The 17,536-nt window shown below is 54.3% G+C and overlaps 1 protein-coding gene across 4 annotated transcripts in view; it reads right to left on the bottom strand.

Annotated features, from left to right (window-relative positions):
* The window catches only part of SH3PXD2B (SH3 and PX domains 2B), a 60,815-nt gene that overhangs the window by 34,016 nt on the left and 9,263 nt on the right, over positions 1-17,536 (bottom strand). For 3 of the 4 annotated variants that reach the window (XM_039559630.1, XM_039559628.1, XM_039559627.1), the window contains exons 2-3: positions 16,040-16,120; positions 327-402 (exon numbers count right to left, since the gene is read on the bottom strand). In XM_039559630.1, the coding sequence (XP_039415564.1) occupies positions 327-402; positions 16,040-16,120 (157 nt within the window). Of the gene's footprint in view, positions 1-326; positions 403-16,039; positions 16,121-17,536 lie in introns of those variants that run through there. The other variant, XM_039559629.1, reaches the window with a different exon arrangement.

Here is a 17,536-nt window from a genome sequence, read left to right as displayed (position 1 = left end):
CTCCTCTCTGGATGTCCCCTGGGACAGGGAAAGCAGCGTGGGAGCAGTTTTGGGCAGCCTCACACCACCCCCAGCCCTGTGCTGTGCCTGCGGGGTTCTTGGTGTTCCACTAAAGAATTCTGGAGGGCCAGAGAAATCCTGAGGGGTGTAACACTCACTGGGCACTCTGCTAACAAACAGAGAGGTTTTAAAGGACAAACTGCAGGCCCAGCACTCAGGCTGTTCAGCAGATAAGAGCTGAACTACGTGTATGCTCGCACACAGGCTGGGAAAAGCTCCTGCCGTGCCAAAACCAGCACGGATTTTGCTGGAGCCCACTCTCCTACCTGGCAGAAAGGGGATGATCCTTTGCTTGGGGTCCTTCTGGCCTCCTTCCATCGGGAACTTGTCCAGCATCTGCATCTGGAAAAGGAAATGCAAGAGAGGTGGTGAAAGGCAGGGATTAACACGAGGCCACTCTGCCCAGGAGGGGACGAAGCAGGAGAGGAGACAGAACATGCCCAGAGACCTCCAACCACCCCCTCCTTTGGAAGGAAGGGGAAGGAGATGCAAACTCTCCCTTGGTTTCCCTAGGGCATGGATCTGAAGTGTCTCCCGGGATTTCTGCAGCTCACAGGTGCCTAGGGGATATTTGAAATGGGTCTGTCTGTCTCTGTTGGAGCTCTGTGCCTAAATAATTCAGCGTTTATGGGAGCACTGGAGACAACCTGCCCAGGAAGTGTGCTGAGCACCTAGAAAGTCTCATCAGCCCTGCACACGCAGTAGTTACACTTTTTTTCCTTGGATCTCAAAGATTGGGATAAAATTATTGAGGTTTGGAGCAGAGGGGGCAGGAGGAAGGAGGTATTTTTCCCTGCATTTCGAGAATTAAAAACTCCCCCAAGAGTCCCAAAGACAACAGGAAAACCAAAAGGAGCTCTCAGAGTGAAAACGAGAGAGTTCAGAAGCAGGGTGGCACTGAGCACAACTGGGCTGCATTCACAGCTGCTTCTCAAAACAGTTGGGAAGGAAATGGAAGGAAATGGAAGGAAAATGTCCCCAGACCTGGCACCAAGCAGGGACTGTGGTGACATTAGAGCAGCCCCAGGGAGGATTCGGCTCCCCCAGGCACTGCAGCCTCCCTGGGCATGCCAAGATCTCTTGTTCTTCCCTCAATCCACAAAAATCCAGGCTGCCACCACATCCCCCTAACTCTGTGCAACCCTCCTGTTGTGCTGTGGTGGAGAGGTGCCCCTGGCCCTGCTCTTCCTGCAGGGAAGAGCTCAGGAAAGCTTGGGACTGGGGAAGGGTGAGGAAAACGAGGCATGAACGCTGCACATCTGATTGTGGTTAAACAACACAATCCTGGAGGCACTGGAAGCAATCTTGGAGGCACTGGAAGCAATCCTGGAGGCACTGGAAGCTTTCCCTGCCTCTGCTGGAGCCCCAGCTGAGGACCCCTCGCTCCCGGAGCACCGTGAGCCTCCAAGGCACGCACGGTGCAGGCTGTGCCTCTCCCAGCAGCACGTGCCTGGGCTGTGCCTCTGGCCAGATCCCTTCCCAGCCATGTGATCCCACCAAATCCATCCAGAACTCCAGCCCAGACCATCTCCATTTCCTTCTGCTGGGCTGCAAAGCAGCTGCTCAGTGTGGGGACCCTTTGCTCCAGCCCAACCCAGTGCCACCAGTACCACTCCAGTCAGACCAGACCTGCCTGGGCTGGCACCATTCAGAAGCCTGGCAGTCACCAAATGCTCTTTTTTCTTGCTGGAAGGAGGGAAAGAGGTTGCAGAGTGCTTGGAGCACTCTCTGGCACTCACAGGAAGAGGAGAAGGCAGGGGGGGTGATCCCATGGATCCCACCCAGCCTGGCTGCCACATCACAGCTCTGGAGGAGGCTGCAGCCAACACCAGCTCATCAGCTTTCCTGGGCATGAGCCTGTGGGAAGAACAGCTGGAAACCTCACTCCAAGGAAAACAAGCCCAGCGCTGGCTGTAACCACGGGAGGCAGTTTGGGAGAGCGGATCCAGATCCACAGAAACCCAGCCTGGGGCTGAGGGTTCCTCCAGAGCACCACACACACGGAAAAGCACAAAACAGAGAGTGGAAAAGATCAGCTCCAGACCAAAGGGATGCCACCAGAGACAAGGAGAAGCCAGCTGGCAGGGCTCCAGGTTTTGAGGTTCCCTGTGTCCTCCCTGCTGCTGCTGATTGTGCAGGATGGGGATACAGCAGGGGCCGTCACGCTGCTCTTGCCAAGGAAAGCCAAGGAAAGCAGCCCTAGCTCTGGAAAAGGGATGGGAAAAGGGGAAAAGTGCAGCAACCCTACAAACCCTGGGGACGGATGCACAGACAGGCACCAGAAGATGGTCTGCAGATTGCAGTGCCAAGTTTTCCTGGGAGAGCACCCTTCTCCCCAGCCATGCGGGGACAAGAGCTGTGCGAGGGGGGAGGTCGGCATGGGGACACTCCCACAAACCCTCCTTGCAGCAAAGGTGTCCATCCCAGCTCCAAACAGGACTGCTCTCACCACATTCCCAGAAGGGGCCACCCGAGATCCCGGGGACATGGGCAGACAGGGCAGGGGAGATGCAGACAGACACAAAACATGGGAGAGCATGGAGAGGCCAAGTCTGGCTCTCAGCAATGCACTCAGCCAGCTCAGGAAGAAAAATGAAGGGAAAAAAACATCCCCCAGCAACAATTAATCTATTGTTTCTCCCCTTCCAAGATTATTTTTAAGTATTTGTGACAGAAAGGAAAAAAAGAAAAAGATTGGAGTGGATGCAGTTTGAAGACATTTGGTGGTTTTTAGGATGTGGGAAGCTGTTGTATCCCACTTTTCACTGACCCCTTTGCAGCAGGGAGAGGGATCACAGCTTGCCAGGCCCTGGAGCCAGGACTGGGGCACAGAGCCCAAGTGGGGTATCCAGTCCAGGCTCCCCACACCAGCACAGGGCATGTTTATCCACATTTATCTCCACCACCAACTTATCAGTTCTCTGTTTTCCTTAGGAACCCAGGAATGTCTGGCCAGTGAGTCTGGAGTGAGGCAGACGGTGGGAACCCCCTGTCCCCATCCCGAGCTGTCCATTAACAGGATCATCCAGGAAAAATAAACCAGGATAACACCCGCAGGGATGGGCAGCCTTTGAAAAGCAGCTTCGTACCAGCAGCTCAGCAGAGCTGCTTCATCAACAGGAAACTCATAAGATAATATCCTAATTGGACCAATTAGCAGTGCTGCGGGCTGCAGGGGATCCTGGGGAGAGGGGAATGTCCCTGCTCAGCAGGATTCCCGGGAAGCAGAGGGCTTTGCCCCAAAAAGAGCTGCTGGTGCAGTGCCAGAGGGGTTTACACCACGCAGACAGGGTGACCCCAGAGACTTGGCTGCTGCAGGAGAGGGCCCCAGGTGTCACAGCCTGCAAGCAGGACATGTCACTTCCCAGCTGGAAAAAGCGTGCAGAAATCGCTGCCAAAAACCCGCAGCCTCAAGCCAAGTGCCAGCAGGTAATAAGGTGTGCCATGCTTTGCTTCTCCTCTGATCTCCACAGTGCAGTGGAAGAGTTTTTCCCTCTTTTCAAGAGGATTTGTTGAATGAGACAAGAGGAACAGGCAGGAACCGATGCCCAGAAAGTTCCACCTGCACAGGAGGCAGAACTGCTGCCCTGAGCAGAGCCCAGAGAGGCTGTGGGATCTCCTCCCTGGGGATATTCCAGAGCCAACTGCACACATCCTGTGCCCTGTGCTCTGGGATGGCCCTGCTGGAGCAGGGAGGTGGCACCAGTGACCCACTGTGGTCCCTGCCAGCCTGACCCATTCCGGGATTCCGGGATTCGCTCTGCTTGACTGACAGAGGTTCAGCCTAAAACCACATTGCTCCTTTGTGGCCCAGCAAGAGAGAGCTGCCCTAATCCATGCCTCCAGCAGCCAGGCCTATTATCCAGAGCAGAGCAGCCAGCTTTTGACACCACTTGAAGGGAAAAGGGGGGGAAAAAAAAAAAAGAAGTTCAACAAAAGACTTCCCAGTCTGGCCAAGCGTGGTGGCAGAATCACAAGAGACTCTTTGTGAGAAGGACACAGCCCCGCCGAGGGAAGGCAGGAACAGCACAAGCAGTAGCCTGCCACGGAGGAAAGATGAGCCTGAGCCAAGCCTGCTCTCATCCCACACTCCCCAGCTCCCCATGGGCCCCATCCCTGGTGAGCAGGGAACGCCACAGGCAGCCAGGCACACCCCGTGTGTCCCTGTCCCTGCGGAGCGAGCTCCAGAGGGGACACTCCCAGCCACTGCTCTCCCTGACCCCACGTGCCCAGCTGGCCATCAGCCAGGGAAGCAGAGCCCCACTCCAGACTGGAGTCACCAGCATCCCACTGATCCCCAGATGAGGCGGAACAGGGATGCAGCTCCTGCCATCCCTGCCAGCGCGGGAGCACCCGGCCCCAAAGGGACAGGATGAGGGACACAGTGCCCCGCTGGGAACCAGGGACTCCTCAAAGTGCTCCTGCAGATCAAAGCACTGGAATCAGCTGGTTTGGGAAAGCTCTGCCAAGCAATAGTCTGGGAAAGAGACATCTGGCAGCAGCTCACAGGCTACTGATGTTTAGTCTCTCTGTGATCCTACAAGAGGCACCTTCCCTGCATCCTCAAGGGCTGTCTGAACAAACGGGGGGTGACAAAAAACCCACAGCAGCCCAGGAGATAAAAGGATTAACAAGGAGCGAGCGCAGATCCCAAAAGCGGGATGCCAGTGCTGGGGCAGCACATAATTCCCATTCCATGGCCAAGGCGAGCTGGGTGTTCACAGCGTGAGGAGTTCAAGCGCATTTCACACACCACCAGGAGAGGCAACCCCGGCCCCCCCAGCACGAGGAAATGGCATCACAGAGGCAGGATTGTGAAAAGCCTCATGGAAAACTTGAAGCATCGCTCAGCAATCGACAAATAAAGAATTAACTGAGGTCGGAGGGAAAATGAAAGGGCCACACAAATCGTCAGCGGCTGCCACCGCAGGAGAAGTTTCCTATGAAGTCACAGGAAGCATTAGGCACACGCTGGTGCCTGGGAATAGCTCCTGGCGTGGGGAGCAGTGGGGCTGGGCAGGACACACCCTACACCCGTGGGGACCCCAGGACTGAGCCACCACCAGCTCTGTGTGACCCCATAAAGCACATGGAACAAACCCAGGGAGCTGAGGGGGCTCCACCTGCACTCGGGGGCTCTGAGGATGTGGCAGCTTCGCATCTCCAGGTCAGGTCTGAGGACAGTGGTCTCCAAAAGCAGCTGGGCAAAAAGCTTCCACTGCTCAGGGCAGGAGATGGTTCCTGCCTGAGCACTCAGAGTTCCACAGAATCAGAGTGGTTTGGGTTGGGAGGGACCTTAAAGTCATCCCATCCCACCCCTGCCATGGGCAGGGACACCTCCCACTGTCCCAGGTGGCTCCAAGCCCCGTCCAGCCTGGCCTTGGATACTGCCAGGGATCCAGGGGCAGCCACAGCTGCTCTGGGCACCCTGTGCCAGGGCCTCCCCACCCTCCCAGGAAGGAATGTCTTCCCAATATCCCATCTAACTCTGCTCTCTGTGAGTTTGAAGCCATTCCATTCGTGTCAAGTCCTGGAAGTCACCTTTCTCATGCCACTACTCTCCTAATCCATTTCCCACTTAATTTCTGATACTTGCAGCCTCTCTTTGGCATTGGGGTGGCAGGGCCCAGGCTGCAGGGATGAGCACAGCAAGGAGCAGAGCACCAACACCCCAAAGCACCAACCCTGAACCCATAACCTCACCCAGCTGTGGGGAGTGACTGCTGCTGGAGACGTGCTCAGGGACAGAGCAGCAATACCCGGCAGTTCCTCTTCCCCCTCGCAGCCATGGGAACATCCCTGCAGCACAGCTGGGGCTGTGTCACACAGGATGTGCCCCTGGAAACAGCCTTGGGAAGAGCTGGTGCCAAAACCCACAGAACCACCACCAGAGCCATCGCCGGAGACGTCACGGCCGTCGGGAAAGCTGCACGAATGAGTCGTATTCATCCACATCCTCCCCTCCAGCATCCCAAAACATCCCAAAACAGCATCTTCCCAAATGCTGGGAAGAATGGGAATGCATAAGATTTTAGTTTCTGTTGTGGAAATGGAAACACTGGAGAAAGACCAGCAAATCTGCCCCATTTCATGTGAGGCCGGGGCAGGACAGGGGCAGCAGGGCTGTGCCCACATCCTCCACCAGATCGAGTTTCACACCTCACACGGTGCTTCACACCCAGAGCCAACCCCACTGAAGGGTTTCAGGGTCACAGAGAGACTCCAGAACCTCAGCATGACCTGTGCCCAGCTCCTCCTCCAAATAGCTCCTGATCGGATTCCTCCTCCACCCCTCCCTTCCCCAAACACTCCCCTCCTCAAGACAAGCAGCAGCAGACCGGTGTGCATTCCTTCCCTGAAATTAATACCGAGTTTTAAACCTGTGGCAGGCCCAAACATGATGAGACAGAGGAGGAGGCAGCGTCTGAGCTGAGCAAAAGCTGCAGCCCCAACCCTCCCCAGTGGGAGGGCACTGCTGGTCGGGACCAGCAGCCTCATGACCCTCTTCTTGCATCACACATGTTGTTATTTTCCCCGCTGTTCCTTCCCCAAACACAACCCCCATGTTCCAAGTCAGCAGAAAAGCCAACATTGAGAGATTTTTGCCTCCACACGAGGGAGGATTTCATGGTTTGGGTTCACGGTGGTGTCACCAAGAGCAGCTCCAGGGCAATGCACGGGTGCAGAAGGAGCCACTGCAGTCCTGAGGGGTCTCAACCCTCTTTTCAACACCCAAACTCCTCGCTGAGGGAGGCATTTCTCTAAGTCTGCTATAACAACCCATCTTCTTCCTCTCCAAAAATGCCAAGTACCAGCCCATGGCTGATGGTGAAGGATCAGCTTGCAGAGGAAAATGGGAGCACAAGGAATTCTCCCCTAGTTGCACAACAGCACCTTGAGTATTGAAAAATACCTGGTTTGGCTAATTTAATGTGATGTCAGCACTGAGAAATGGCATCCAAGTGAAACCCTAAATGTTCAGTCAAAGGCAGTATTAAAACAATAAATTCACCTCCCTTAATTACACCTCCCCAGCCTCATCCCCAGGATCTGATTTCCACGCTGCCAGGTGAAGAGAGCCACAAACCCCAGTTAGAATTCAGTGACTCAGCCCTCCTGCAAAGGCCTCGAGATGTGGTCCCAGCGAGGCAGAAAGGCTCATGGAGGTGGAGTTGTGACAGGGAAGATGCTGGGTGTCCTCGTACCACCAGGGATCATTTCTGATGTGGTTATTGCTCACTCTGCAATCCCAGAAAACACCAGAACATGGAAGTCACCACAACAGGGTGCAGAGCAGCATGCCGGGGGTGGGAAGATGAGCAGAAGGGGTGCCATGAATCCAGGAAAACCCTGGAGTCAGCATGGCCCCACAGAGCCCTGCAGCATCCACCCACTTGGCACCACCTCCCATTTTCCCCTCCATTTTCTGGCTAAAAGCTGTGAGTCACAGAGGAAGGGCAGATCCTGAGCTCTTCCCCACCCCACCAGGTCTCCCCTAATCCAGCTGATGGATCCAGCCTTCCTCCCACCCAGGAAAAGTCTGTGCTGCATGCCAGTGATGGGCATGAGGAGACAGGCAAGCCTCAGGGCATGCTGGATAATGGGAAAAACGTGCAAGGGAAGCGACGAAAAATGAGCATCACTTCTAGGATGGAGCAAAACAGGTTAAATTGTTCCCCTGTGCCCAGGCCCCCCAGGAGATCTTTGCAGAGGTCCACAGCCCTTTGCCAAGGGACCCCAAACTGCCAGAAATCCCTCACCAAAAGCACCTCCAGCAGCCAGCACAGGAGCAGTGATTTACAGCAGCCTGTGAGAGCCTGATGTCATCCGCTGAAAGGGTGGGAAAGGAGTGAGGAATCAGGAGTGGGGGGAAACACCTTGTCCCTTCAGCTTCATCACCTTCCCCTGCAGGGGCAGCACAAGCCCAGCTCTCATTCCTGTCTCCCACTCCCCATCCAAGTGCACAGATCCACTTCTTGGCTGCCCAGGGTGTGTGGGTGGTGCTCCCAGCAGTCTGTGCTGTACCAGAAGGATTTAACAACAGAAACAGGTCCTGGGCATTTCACTGAAAATCCCCCACTCTGAGACACAGCACTCCTTCACACTGATTTACTGCTCCCCATCCTCAGCTTCTCCCCAGGCAGCATCAATCAGCTTGAAACGGGTTCATTTGGGATCCAGGGTTGCTGCCACATGATATAAATTGTGAGTCTTTCCACCAGCACAGTGGGCTGTGTTAGATTGATTAAAAGCACACAGGGATGCTGGGCTCACGTCAGTCCAGACCCACAAAACCTCATCGAAACCCCCTGGCACAGGCAGGCACCTCCCCAGGGACAGAGCCCATGGCAGAGGGCAGGACAGGGGCCACCAGGGCCCTGGCAGGAAGGAGGCAGCTGAATTTCCAGAGCTTTTCCAATGAGTAGCTGGGGAGTGGAAGGGCATCAGCTCACCCCTGACTCAGGGACAGAGGAAACAGGAAAACCTTTAACCACTGCATTATCCAAAAACTCCCCCAAAAATCCACACTGGATTGTCAGCACAGGACCTCAGCTCCATCCCCAAGGGATGGAACTTTTATCCTTCCCATCTTTTGGCTCCACGGGTTTCACTCAGGCTCCCTCCGGGATCAGACGCTGCGATGTGCCAGGATGTCCTTCCCACAGGGCTGGGAGTGCTGTCTCCTGCAGCTGCTCCGCCAAGTTTCCAGAGGGAAGGAGAGCAGGGGTGCCAAGAGGGATGAATGAACAGAGGGCAGGCTCAGGAGCCAGCCCTCCTTTGCCTTGGGTGCATCTGGGAACAAGGGACCAGCCGATGGGAGCAGGCGGAGATGGACTCACAACAAACCAAAGCTGCACTCGGAGCAAAAGGAAAGGGAGATCAGCTTGGAATGAGCCAAGAGCCATGGAGCACTGCTCCCAGCCTGGAATGAGCCAAGAGCCATGGAGCACTGTTCCCAGCCTGGAATGAGCCAAGAGCCATGGAGTGCTGTTCCCAGCCTGGAATGAGCCAAGAGCCATGGAGTGCTGTTCCCAGCCTGGAATGAGCCAAGAGCCATGGAGTGCTGTTCCCAGCACTGCTCGAGACAGGTTTCAGCTCCCCAAAGCGACGGTGATTTCTCCTGCGGCCGTGCTGCCCAGCACCGCTGCACGTCCCGGGTGTGCTCTGGCCTGGGAATGCTCATCCAGCACCGCTCCAGGGAACACAGGCTGCTGATTCCCGGGGGCAGGCACAGCTTTGAGCTGCCAGGCACAGAAGGGGGTGCCAGCTCCAGCCCATGCTGAGTCCCTGACCTGCCCCGGCGCTGGCACGCTCAGGAATGCGCCGGCTGCTGCTGCCAAAGGCTGGAACGCTATAAATGGGAGACATTTGGAGAGAGAAAACATTAAGGAGCCAACTTTTAACTAGGCTGAAGTGCATTGGGCTGTGCATGTTCTTTGTGGAGGGAGAGAGGAGGAGAATGGTGAAGGTCTTTTGACGCACTGCTGGAAAAACAGCGGCTGCTCCCTCTGCAAACAGAGGGAGCCCTCATTTAATGGGAAGAGTTTCTCCTCCTCCCGAGTTCCAGGATGGGAATTCACTATTCCTGCACTTCTGTATGTGCTGTTTAAGCTCGTGGCTCTGGGTGCAGCCTGGGCACAGAGGACAAAGCAGTTGCTGGTGCTTTGTAGCAGGAACCTCGCTGGAGGAAGCTCTGGGTTTTTCCCTGTCCTGCCTTTCCTGATCCAACTGCCTGAGATTGAGATCCTGCTGATTTATTTTTGTGGGAGGGTGAAACCACAAAGTTCATTGCACACACAACTGCTCAGAATTTTGCTGAACTCCATAAACCCCGGAGAAAAGAAAAACACAACAAAACCAAAAGAAATCCCCAAAGTGTTGAAATAAGATTCCTGTTACGAAAGAGCTCTCGAGAGAGCCCTGTTTACCATCCCTGGACACAAAAAACCATCCAACTCCTGCAGCCACAGCCTGGCTGAGCTGCCTCAGGGCTTTTCCATCAAAGAGGCCGGCCCAGAGCAGGCATGAGCCAGGAGAGGGGTGAATCCAGGCTGGCATTCCCACCTGGAGGAGCCCTGTGCTGCTGGGGGCACTTTACTCAGCAAGGCTGTTCTTTGCTCTCCTCATCGGGAGGATTAAGATAACACTCACTTCACCTTTGAATAACACTCACTTCACCTTTGAGAACTCCTGCCAGGAGCCCGGGTTAAATAATGGAGGAGGAGGAGGAAAAAATGGAGGAGGAAGAGAAGAAGACAGAGGAAGGCAAGCACTGAGCTGCCAGTAATGGAAGCAAGAGGCTCATTTTAATTTTTCAAGCCTCCAACTGCCTGAAACAAGCTGATGAGAACAATTCCTCTTTGTGTGCCAGCTCCAGCCTTCCGAGCCCATTAAATGTGGTGGATTATTGAAAACCTCTCGGAATCCCCGAGACACAGACCTTCCCCTCTCCCTGGCGCCTGTGAGGAGGTGAGGAACCCCCTCCAGAAGGAGCAGTCTCCCTTCCACACGGAGCTGACAGGCACAGACCACTGCCTGCTGCCAGTTTTCTCATGGAAGTAGGCACCACTTCAACAGACTATTTATTTTTCGGTGTTCCACACAAAGCTGTTGGCCCCAGGGCCGCAGGACTCTCTCCAAGATGACACAGCTCCAGGTGGGTCAAAGCTGAGAGTTTCCAGCTAAGAACCTGGAGGATTTGTTAAACATATGGACAAACAAGAGCACTGGGAAACACACTGGATGCAGAGACAGACAGGAATGGCAGAGAGAACCAGAGCCAGTTTTAACGTTGCTTCCAATTCCCAGTTTTTCTGTCCCTGAATTGTGCAGCAAGCACGTTGAGCCCAGCCTATGTCGTGTCTCCTGACATGAGCCCTGGCCTCAAAATTGAAGCTCTGTGCAAAGAAGTGGCCACAGAACATCACCCTCTGCTGCAGCTTCAGCTGGGACAAGGACTGAAGGAAAGGGTTTTGACCTTCCTAAAGGGGTGACCTGTCCCAAAGAGGGGCATCCCTGAAACGTGCCAGGGGGCAGCTGGGGGGGGGTCGGGCTCTGCTCGCAGGGAACAGGGACAGGAGGAGAGGGAACGGCCTCAGGCTGGGCCAGGGCAGGCTCAGGGTGGACAGCAGCAGGAATTTCCCCATGGAAAGGGTGCTCAGGCCTTGGCAGGGGCTGCCCAGGGAGGTTTGGAGTGCCCATCCCTGGAGGTGCCCAAGGAAGGGCTGGAGGTGGCACTCAGAGCTCTGGGCTGGGGACAAGGTGGGGACCGGGCACAGGCTGGGACTTGGTGGCCTCAGAGATCTTTTCCAACCTCAGTAATTCTGGGATTCTGAGAATGTGGCTGCAGCCAAAAGGCAGAGGATGCTGAGGACATGGAGTGGGGCTCCATGGGGGGCTGGCAAGAGCAGGAAAGGTGTGAAAGGGTTGGATTTAGGATGTTTTAGGAGTGCAGCAAGACAACAGTGGCTCTCGGTCACATGAAGACCTGAAGTGACTGCCAGCCGTGCCTGATGAGCTCAGAATGACAAAGGGGGGAAAAAATGTTTCTTTTTGGGGGTTTCCATGAGAAACCACAAGAGACCAGCCAGAATCCATTCTGTAACCAGCAGTGCCACTCCTTGTAGCCAAGGGTTTCAAGAGGATCCTTCCAAGGAACTCATCAGGCTCCTCCCACGTGGTGCATCCCACGCGATCCAAGTGAGTCCCACAGTCACTCCATGGCTTTTCCACTTCTGGCAGGGCTGGAAACATCTCCCAGGCAGGACCAGAGCCTGATCCTCTCTCTCTGGCCACCACAGAAGCCACTCCCATGTCTGATCACCACCCTCCATGCCAGCTGACATTCCCAGCATCCCTGCCAGCCCCAATTAGTGTCCTGGATACAGCTGGCATCCCTGTAAGCATCAATCCCATTCCCTTTATTTCTTAGGAACAGCATCCATCTGCTCCCAGCAGCTCACATCTGGAACAGTGAGCGTTGTGAAAGAGCCTCAGTGCTATTTGAAGGAAATTATTCCTCCAGAAAAGAGATTTATGCAGAACCGAATTTAGGACTCAGAGTTACAAATTTACTACAAATCCTACAGTTACACCACGTTTTAAACTTCAGAATTACAATTTTATCTTCCTTCCTTCCTTCCAAGCTGCTCTCATGTAAATTGCCATGTGACAGAAAGCGTTCATGGAGAACACAAGGAGGAGAGGCAGAGCATCTGCACAGCAAAACCCCTCCTGAGCACTGCCCAGCTCACTGAGCTCCTGCAAAGAGCAGGAGGTGGAGCTGATCCTCGGCTTAAGAATTCTCATCCCAATTTCAGCACCTGGAATGGCAGCCCTGGAGCAGGAAAGGGCACGACCTGAGGACTTCCCAAGGGATGGGAGCCACCACTTCATCTGCTCCAACTGCGGGCCTGGGTCCAGGAGGAAGCAGCCAGTGCCTCGTGCTGAGCCCAATTCAGGAGCGAGTGTTGGTCACCAGCCCCGAGAGGAGGTGACAGCTCCCTGTGGGACAGTGACTGGCCCCTGGTGTGGCCCAAGGAATGGAAAGAGGTAATTAGGGGAAAAGAGGAGGTCCTGCCACCCTTGGAAGAGAAAGGCAGGGTACAAAGGCTGCTGCAGCTATGAGCTGGAAGCCTGGAATTCTGCAGGACAGGGTCAGGTTTGGCTACCAAGGACAGGAAACAGAAGAGCTCTGCAAGCCCACAGCGCCCAGGCAAAGCCTCAAATGCTCCTGGCCGGAACCTGTGGCATCACTGTGGCCAGCAAGGTGGCTTTTGACACTCCTCATTCCAGCACAGGGAATGCAGCTGCTCTGATGTCTTCAAGGCAAAGGAATTTCCCCATGGAAAGGGTGCTCAGGCCTTGGCAGGGGCTGCCCAGGGAGGTTTGGAGTGCCCATCCCTGGAGGTGCCCAAGGAAGGGCTGGAGGTGGCACTCAGAGCTCTGGGCTGGGGACGAGGTGGGGATGGGGCACAGGTGGGACTCTGATCTTGGAGCTCTTCTCCAGCCTCGAGGATTCTGTGGAATCAGAGTCCAGCAGACTCCAGGCTTCACTCCTGGTTCAGTGGGTGTTTGGAGCATCCTTCCTGCCTGGCTGGGGAGGGGAGAACACTTTGCCCCGTGGCTCTGCTGTCAGCGCTGAGCGTGCTCGTGTTTTCCTTGGCCCTGCTCCTGAAATAATTGTTTAGCCACGATGGAAGGTGACAAATGATTTTAGCTGTGGATTCCCCACTGGGAATATCAGGAGAAACTCCCCAGCCACTCACACACTGAGCTGCAGCACCTCCTCAGCCCAGGCTCAGCCCCACCGAGCTCTTCTCTCCCACTTGGATCCAGAAGCTTCCATGTCCCTGACAAGGAACAGCCACTGACAGCCAAGGAGGGTGCACCAACCTTCACCCAAATGCAGCCAGAGCTGCTCTTGAACAAACAAACCCTGCTCAGCCTCTGACAGGAGCATGGAAAGTGCAGCCAGAACCACTGGGAACATTGCTAAATGAACAAATATCCCGACCCAAACATGCATGTACTGGGATTGCTCAAGGCTGTGAGGATGGATAAATCTGGATGGATTTTCCCTGGATAACATGAGAGACAGATTCTTGACACACAGATCACCTGCGACTCAAGTTTCCAGTTCTTCCTCCAGCGCATCAAAAAGATCATCAGAACTGGACCTAGGAAAAATATTTTCCCCTCTTGCTTTTTTCAGAAGCAGCTGAACCGTTTCAGTCCCTCACTTCTTTTGTGGGGGGTTGTGTGGAATTTTTCGGGTTTTTTTTATAAATAACCAGAGGCACGAATAATTTCCAGCATGGAAAACTTCTGCCTAAAGAGCTAAAATTGGCATGGAATCATCCAAGAGTCACACAAGAAAGGCCTCCAGCAATGGCAACAGTCAGTGCTACCAAGCCTACCTAGAGCATTTTTTTCCACTGTGCTCAGAGGATCTGTTTCACTCCTCGCCTCTCAATCCAATTTCCACTGTCCTGCACCACAAGTTTAAAATAAGGACACCAGGAAGCATGTGTGATAAGGGGGAAGGAACAGGAAAACCACAGCTTCTTTCATTCTTTCAACACAGCCAAAAAGGAGTGGTTCTTATTATTTTTTTTTTTTAAGAAAAAGCTGCAGGGGAGCAACGAAAGGGGGGAGATCTCTGCTTTAGACATTCCCACCTCCACCACGACATATACATACATATATATATATAAAATATATGTATTTATAAAGTATTCCTGCATCTAGAGGTGCTCCAGGGTGTTTTGCAGAGCCTCTGGCTCCAGTGACGACGTTTTCCATCTCAGGAGCGTGCACAGCTCCAGCCAGGATGGAGGGGAGGGAGAGAGGGAGGACAGCCACGATTCCCCACATTCCCTCCCCAGCCCAGGGACACAGCACAGCTGGAGGCACAAAAACCCCAAACAAAAGCCCCAAAAGGCCGTGCCCCCCTTGCAGCAGACAACGGAACGAGCTTGGCCACCACCGTGGAGCACCAGAGAAGACGAGATGCTGCAGAGAAGGAAGCACGAGTTCCATTTCCTTCCAGCCCTGGCTGCTGCCCAACAGCTGTTCCTTGTTTATTTACTTTAATATTTCCTTGGTTACACAAGCAGCTGCACACAGCTTAACCCCTGCCTGGGCCACCCTACCTGGGGCTGGGGCTGTGTGGCAGCAGTGCAGGGCAGGGCAGGGATGCCCAGGGTGCTGCCAAAGCTGGTGAGCTCATGGTGACGGCCACAGCTCTGCTGAAGGTGTCCTGCTGGGCAGGGGACAGGGCACCACTGATGGCAGTGAGCAGCATCTGCCCCAATCCCAGACTTTGGAGAAGCCAGCTGAAGCTGGGAAAGCCATCTGCATTCCCCAGGGCTCGCTCTGCTGGGCAGGCTGTAATTTCAGCAGTGTTTGTGTCTGCATGCTGAGGTCTCAGGAAAGGCTTTCTCCTTCCCCTTTGGAATGCAGCTCACAGCCTCACGTGAGAGGGTTCTGGGGGCACAGGGTGCCCAGCTCCTCCCCTGGTGCCACAAACAGCCCAGGAAGGGCATTCCAATGGCCCCTCTGGCAGCTGCTGCCAGTCCAGAGATCCCTTTGTGCGCTTTTTCTCCTCTGCACAGAGCCTGTTCCAGCAGCTCGGTTTGCATTCTGGCTCATAAAGCCCAGCCAGACCCCTTGGCTCATCTCCACCAAGGAGGAGGTAGAAAACACCCTTTGCCTGCTCACCCAGAGCACTGGTTTGGGTTTTCTGCAGCCCAGCCCACCCCAGCTGCCTTTCCAGTCTCCTCCCTCCCGCTTCCATTCTCCTCCTGGCTCCCTCCTGCATCAGGAGGGAAAGAAGTCACAGAACCATGGAATGGCCTGGGTTGGAAGGGACCTTACAGATCACTTTGTTACAACCCCCTGCCATGGGCAGGGACATCTTCTACCACACCAGCTTGCTCACATCTCCATCCAGCCTCTTCTGGGACACTTCCAGGGATGGGGCAGCCACAGCTTCTCTGGGCACCCTGTGCCAGGGCCTCAGCACCCTCACAGGTGAGGAATTTTTTCCCGATATCTGATCTAAACCCACTGTCCCTCAGTTTGAAGCCATTCCCCCTTATCCTGTCACTTCATGCTCTTGTAAAAAATCCCTCTCCATCTTTCTTGTTGGCTCCTCCAGGTACCAAAGCAGCTGCTGCCAGCTGCCCTCTGGGCTGCCAGCGCAGGGAGTGGGCACTTCCCCAGGCCCTGCTCCCGGGAATCAAGTTGTTTTCCAGTGGCAGCCCTGACTTGCTGTGACAGCAGCTGGGAAAGCCACAGGAATGGAATTTGGACCTAACTCTAACAAAATCCTCCCCCAAAGCAAACAACCGCCCCCCCCCCCCGCCCCCAATAAAACCCCCAGCAGCTGCAGAGATAAAGCAGAACCCAGCTGCTCAGGTGACCTCAGCCTTTCATCCTCCCCAGCCAAACCCCCAGGAACTGGAGGATTCCCTACCTGCAGGTCGAAGAACTTGCTGTACCGCCGGTAAATGACCTCCGTGGCTCCATTGGACCAGGTGACCTTGATGATGTAGACCTGGAAGGGACAGAGGGACAAATCAGAGAGAGGGGACCCAAAAAGCCCCACCACAACCCAAAAAGCCGCCAGTGCAGCCCCCACGGCTGGGTGACAACACTTCAGATCACTTCAGCAACACCACAACATAGGCAAGCCTAAATTATTGAGCCCCACTGCTGCAGCTTAACCAAATGGTTATTTCTAGTGGTGAACTGAGCTCTGTGGCCCCAAAGAGGGGCACACATTGAACGTGAAATGACATTTCAGTGTAAAAACACAGCACAGAGCCCTCCAGACACAGGAGCTAAGAACTAAACCTTGGATATCCCACCTACAGTTGCAGGTGTTGAGATCCCAGGGCAGCACCTGCACCAGCCTGGCCCCTGGGACTGGGACTGCAGAAGCTCAAGCCCCCAGGGTTTGAAACTCCACCTGTTTTGCCATGAGCAGCTCCGAGGTTTGGGTTTCTTACACTTGCTGGGGTGCAAATCACCCTCCTGATCCTTAAAATACCCCACAATCAGCCCTATTCATTGCAGGTTATTCACAGACCCCCATGTCCAGGCTTTAACTGGTGATGAGTGCAAAACAAAACACCAAACCCAGCCCATTTCGGCATTAATTCTTCCTTGAAAGACAACAAGCAAATCACAGAATGAGGCAATTACTGCTCTGATGTCCTCCCTTGTTTTTCACGGAGAGCAGAGATAACCCTTGGTGAGGTGCCAGTGCAACACCCAAGCCATACAGATCTCAAATTGATAACAGACTGGCTGAGCAGAACCACCGGGATTTTTTTTTTTTCTCCTAACTCGTGTGCGTATTTCCACCAGAAATTCAAGTATCAGTTCCCTGAAGAAGGACCAAAACATGCAGAAGCCCAGGTGAAGGGACCTGCTGGAACTTCTGCTGGCAGAATCAAGCATGAAGGCTCTTAAATGCTGATGGTTTAGTATTGAAAACAGAATCCCGCAGGAGTTCCACAAGGTTTTTCCCACAGAGATGCCCATTTTTCCAGGTTCTGGAAATGTGACCAACATCCTAAACCCATATCCAAACTCCAACACCAGGAGTCTCACGTGGATAGCTCAGCACTCAATTATTTGAGTTTATCAAACCTGCTCCAGTCCTGTACTGAAAATCTACCTCAAATCTCGCTCTGCTGTTCAGAGGGCGGACGCAGCCTGAGCCACCGAGGTGAGGACACTCCTGAGGGGTGACAAACTCTTCCCAGTGGAATCACTTCCAAATTAAGGCAGAAAACGAGGCAGCGAGAGGGATCAAGTTCTTATTGCCAAAATAAAGAACCAACTTCCTTACTTTCAAACCAGTAATTCAAGGCCCACTTTTGTTGAACTCGGGTTGGGTTGAAAGGGAGCTTAAAGATCATTTAAATTACACCCCCTGCCATGGGCAGGGACACCTTCCACTGTC

This window comes from Corvus cornix, chromosome 13, assembly GCF_000738735.6.
Source record: "Corvus cornix cornix isolate S_Up_H32 chromosome 13, ASM73873v5, whole genome shotgun sequence".
NCBI classification, from domain to species: domain Eukaryota; kingdom Metazoa; phylum Chordata; class Aves; order Passeriformes; family Corvidae; genus Corvus; species Corvus cornix.
Note: the sequence above shows the minus strand (reverse complement) of the source record. Positions and strands in the feature narration are given on the sequence as shown.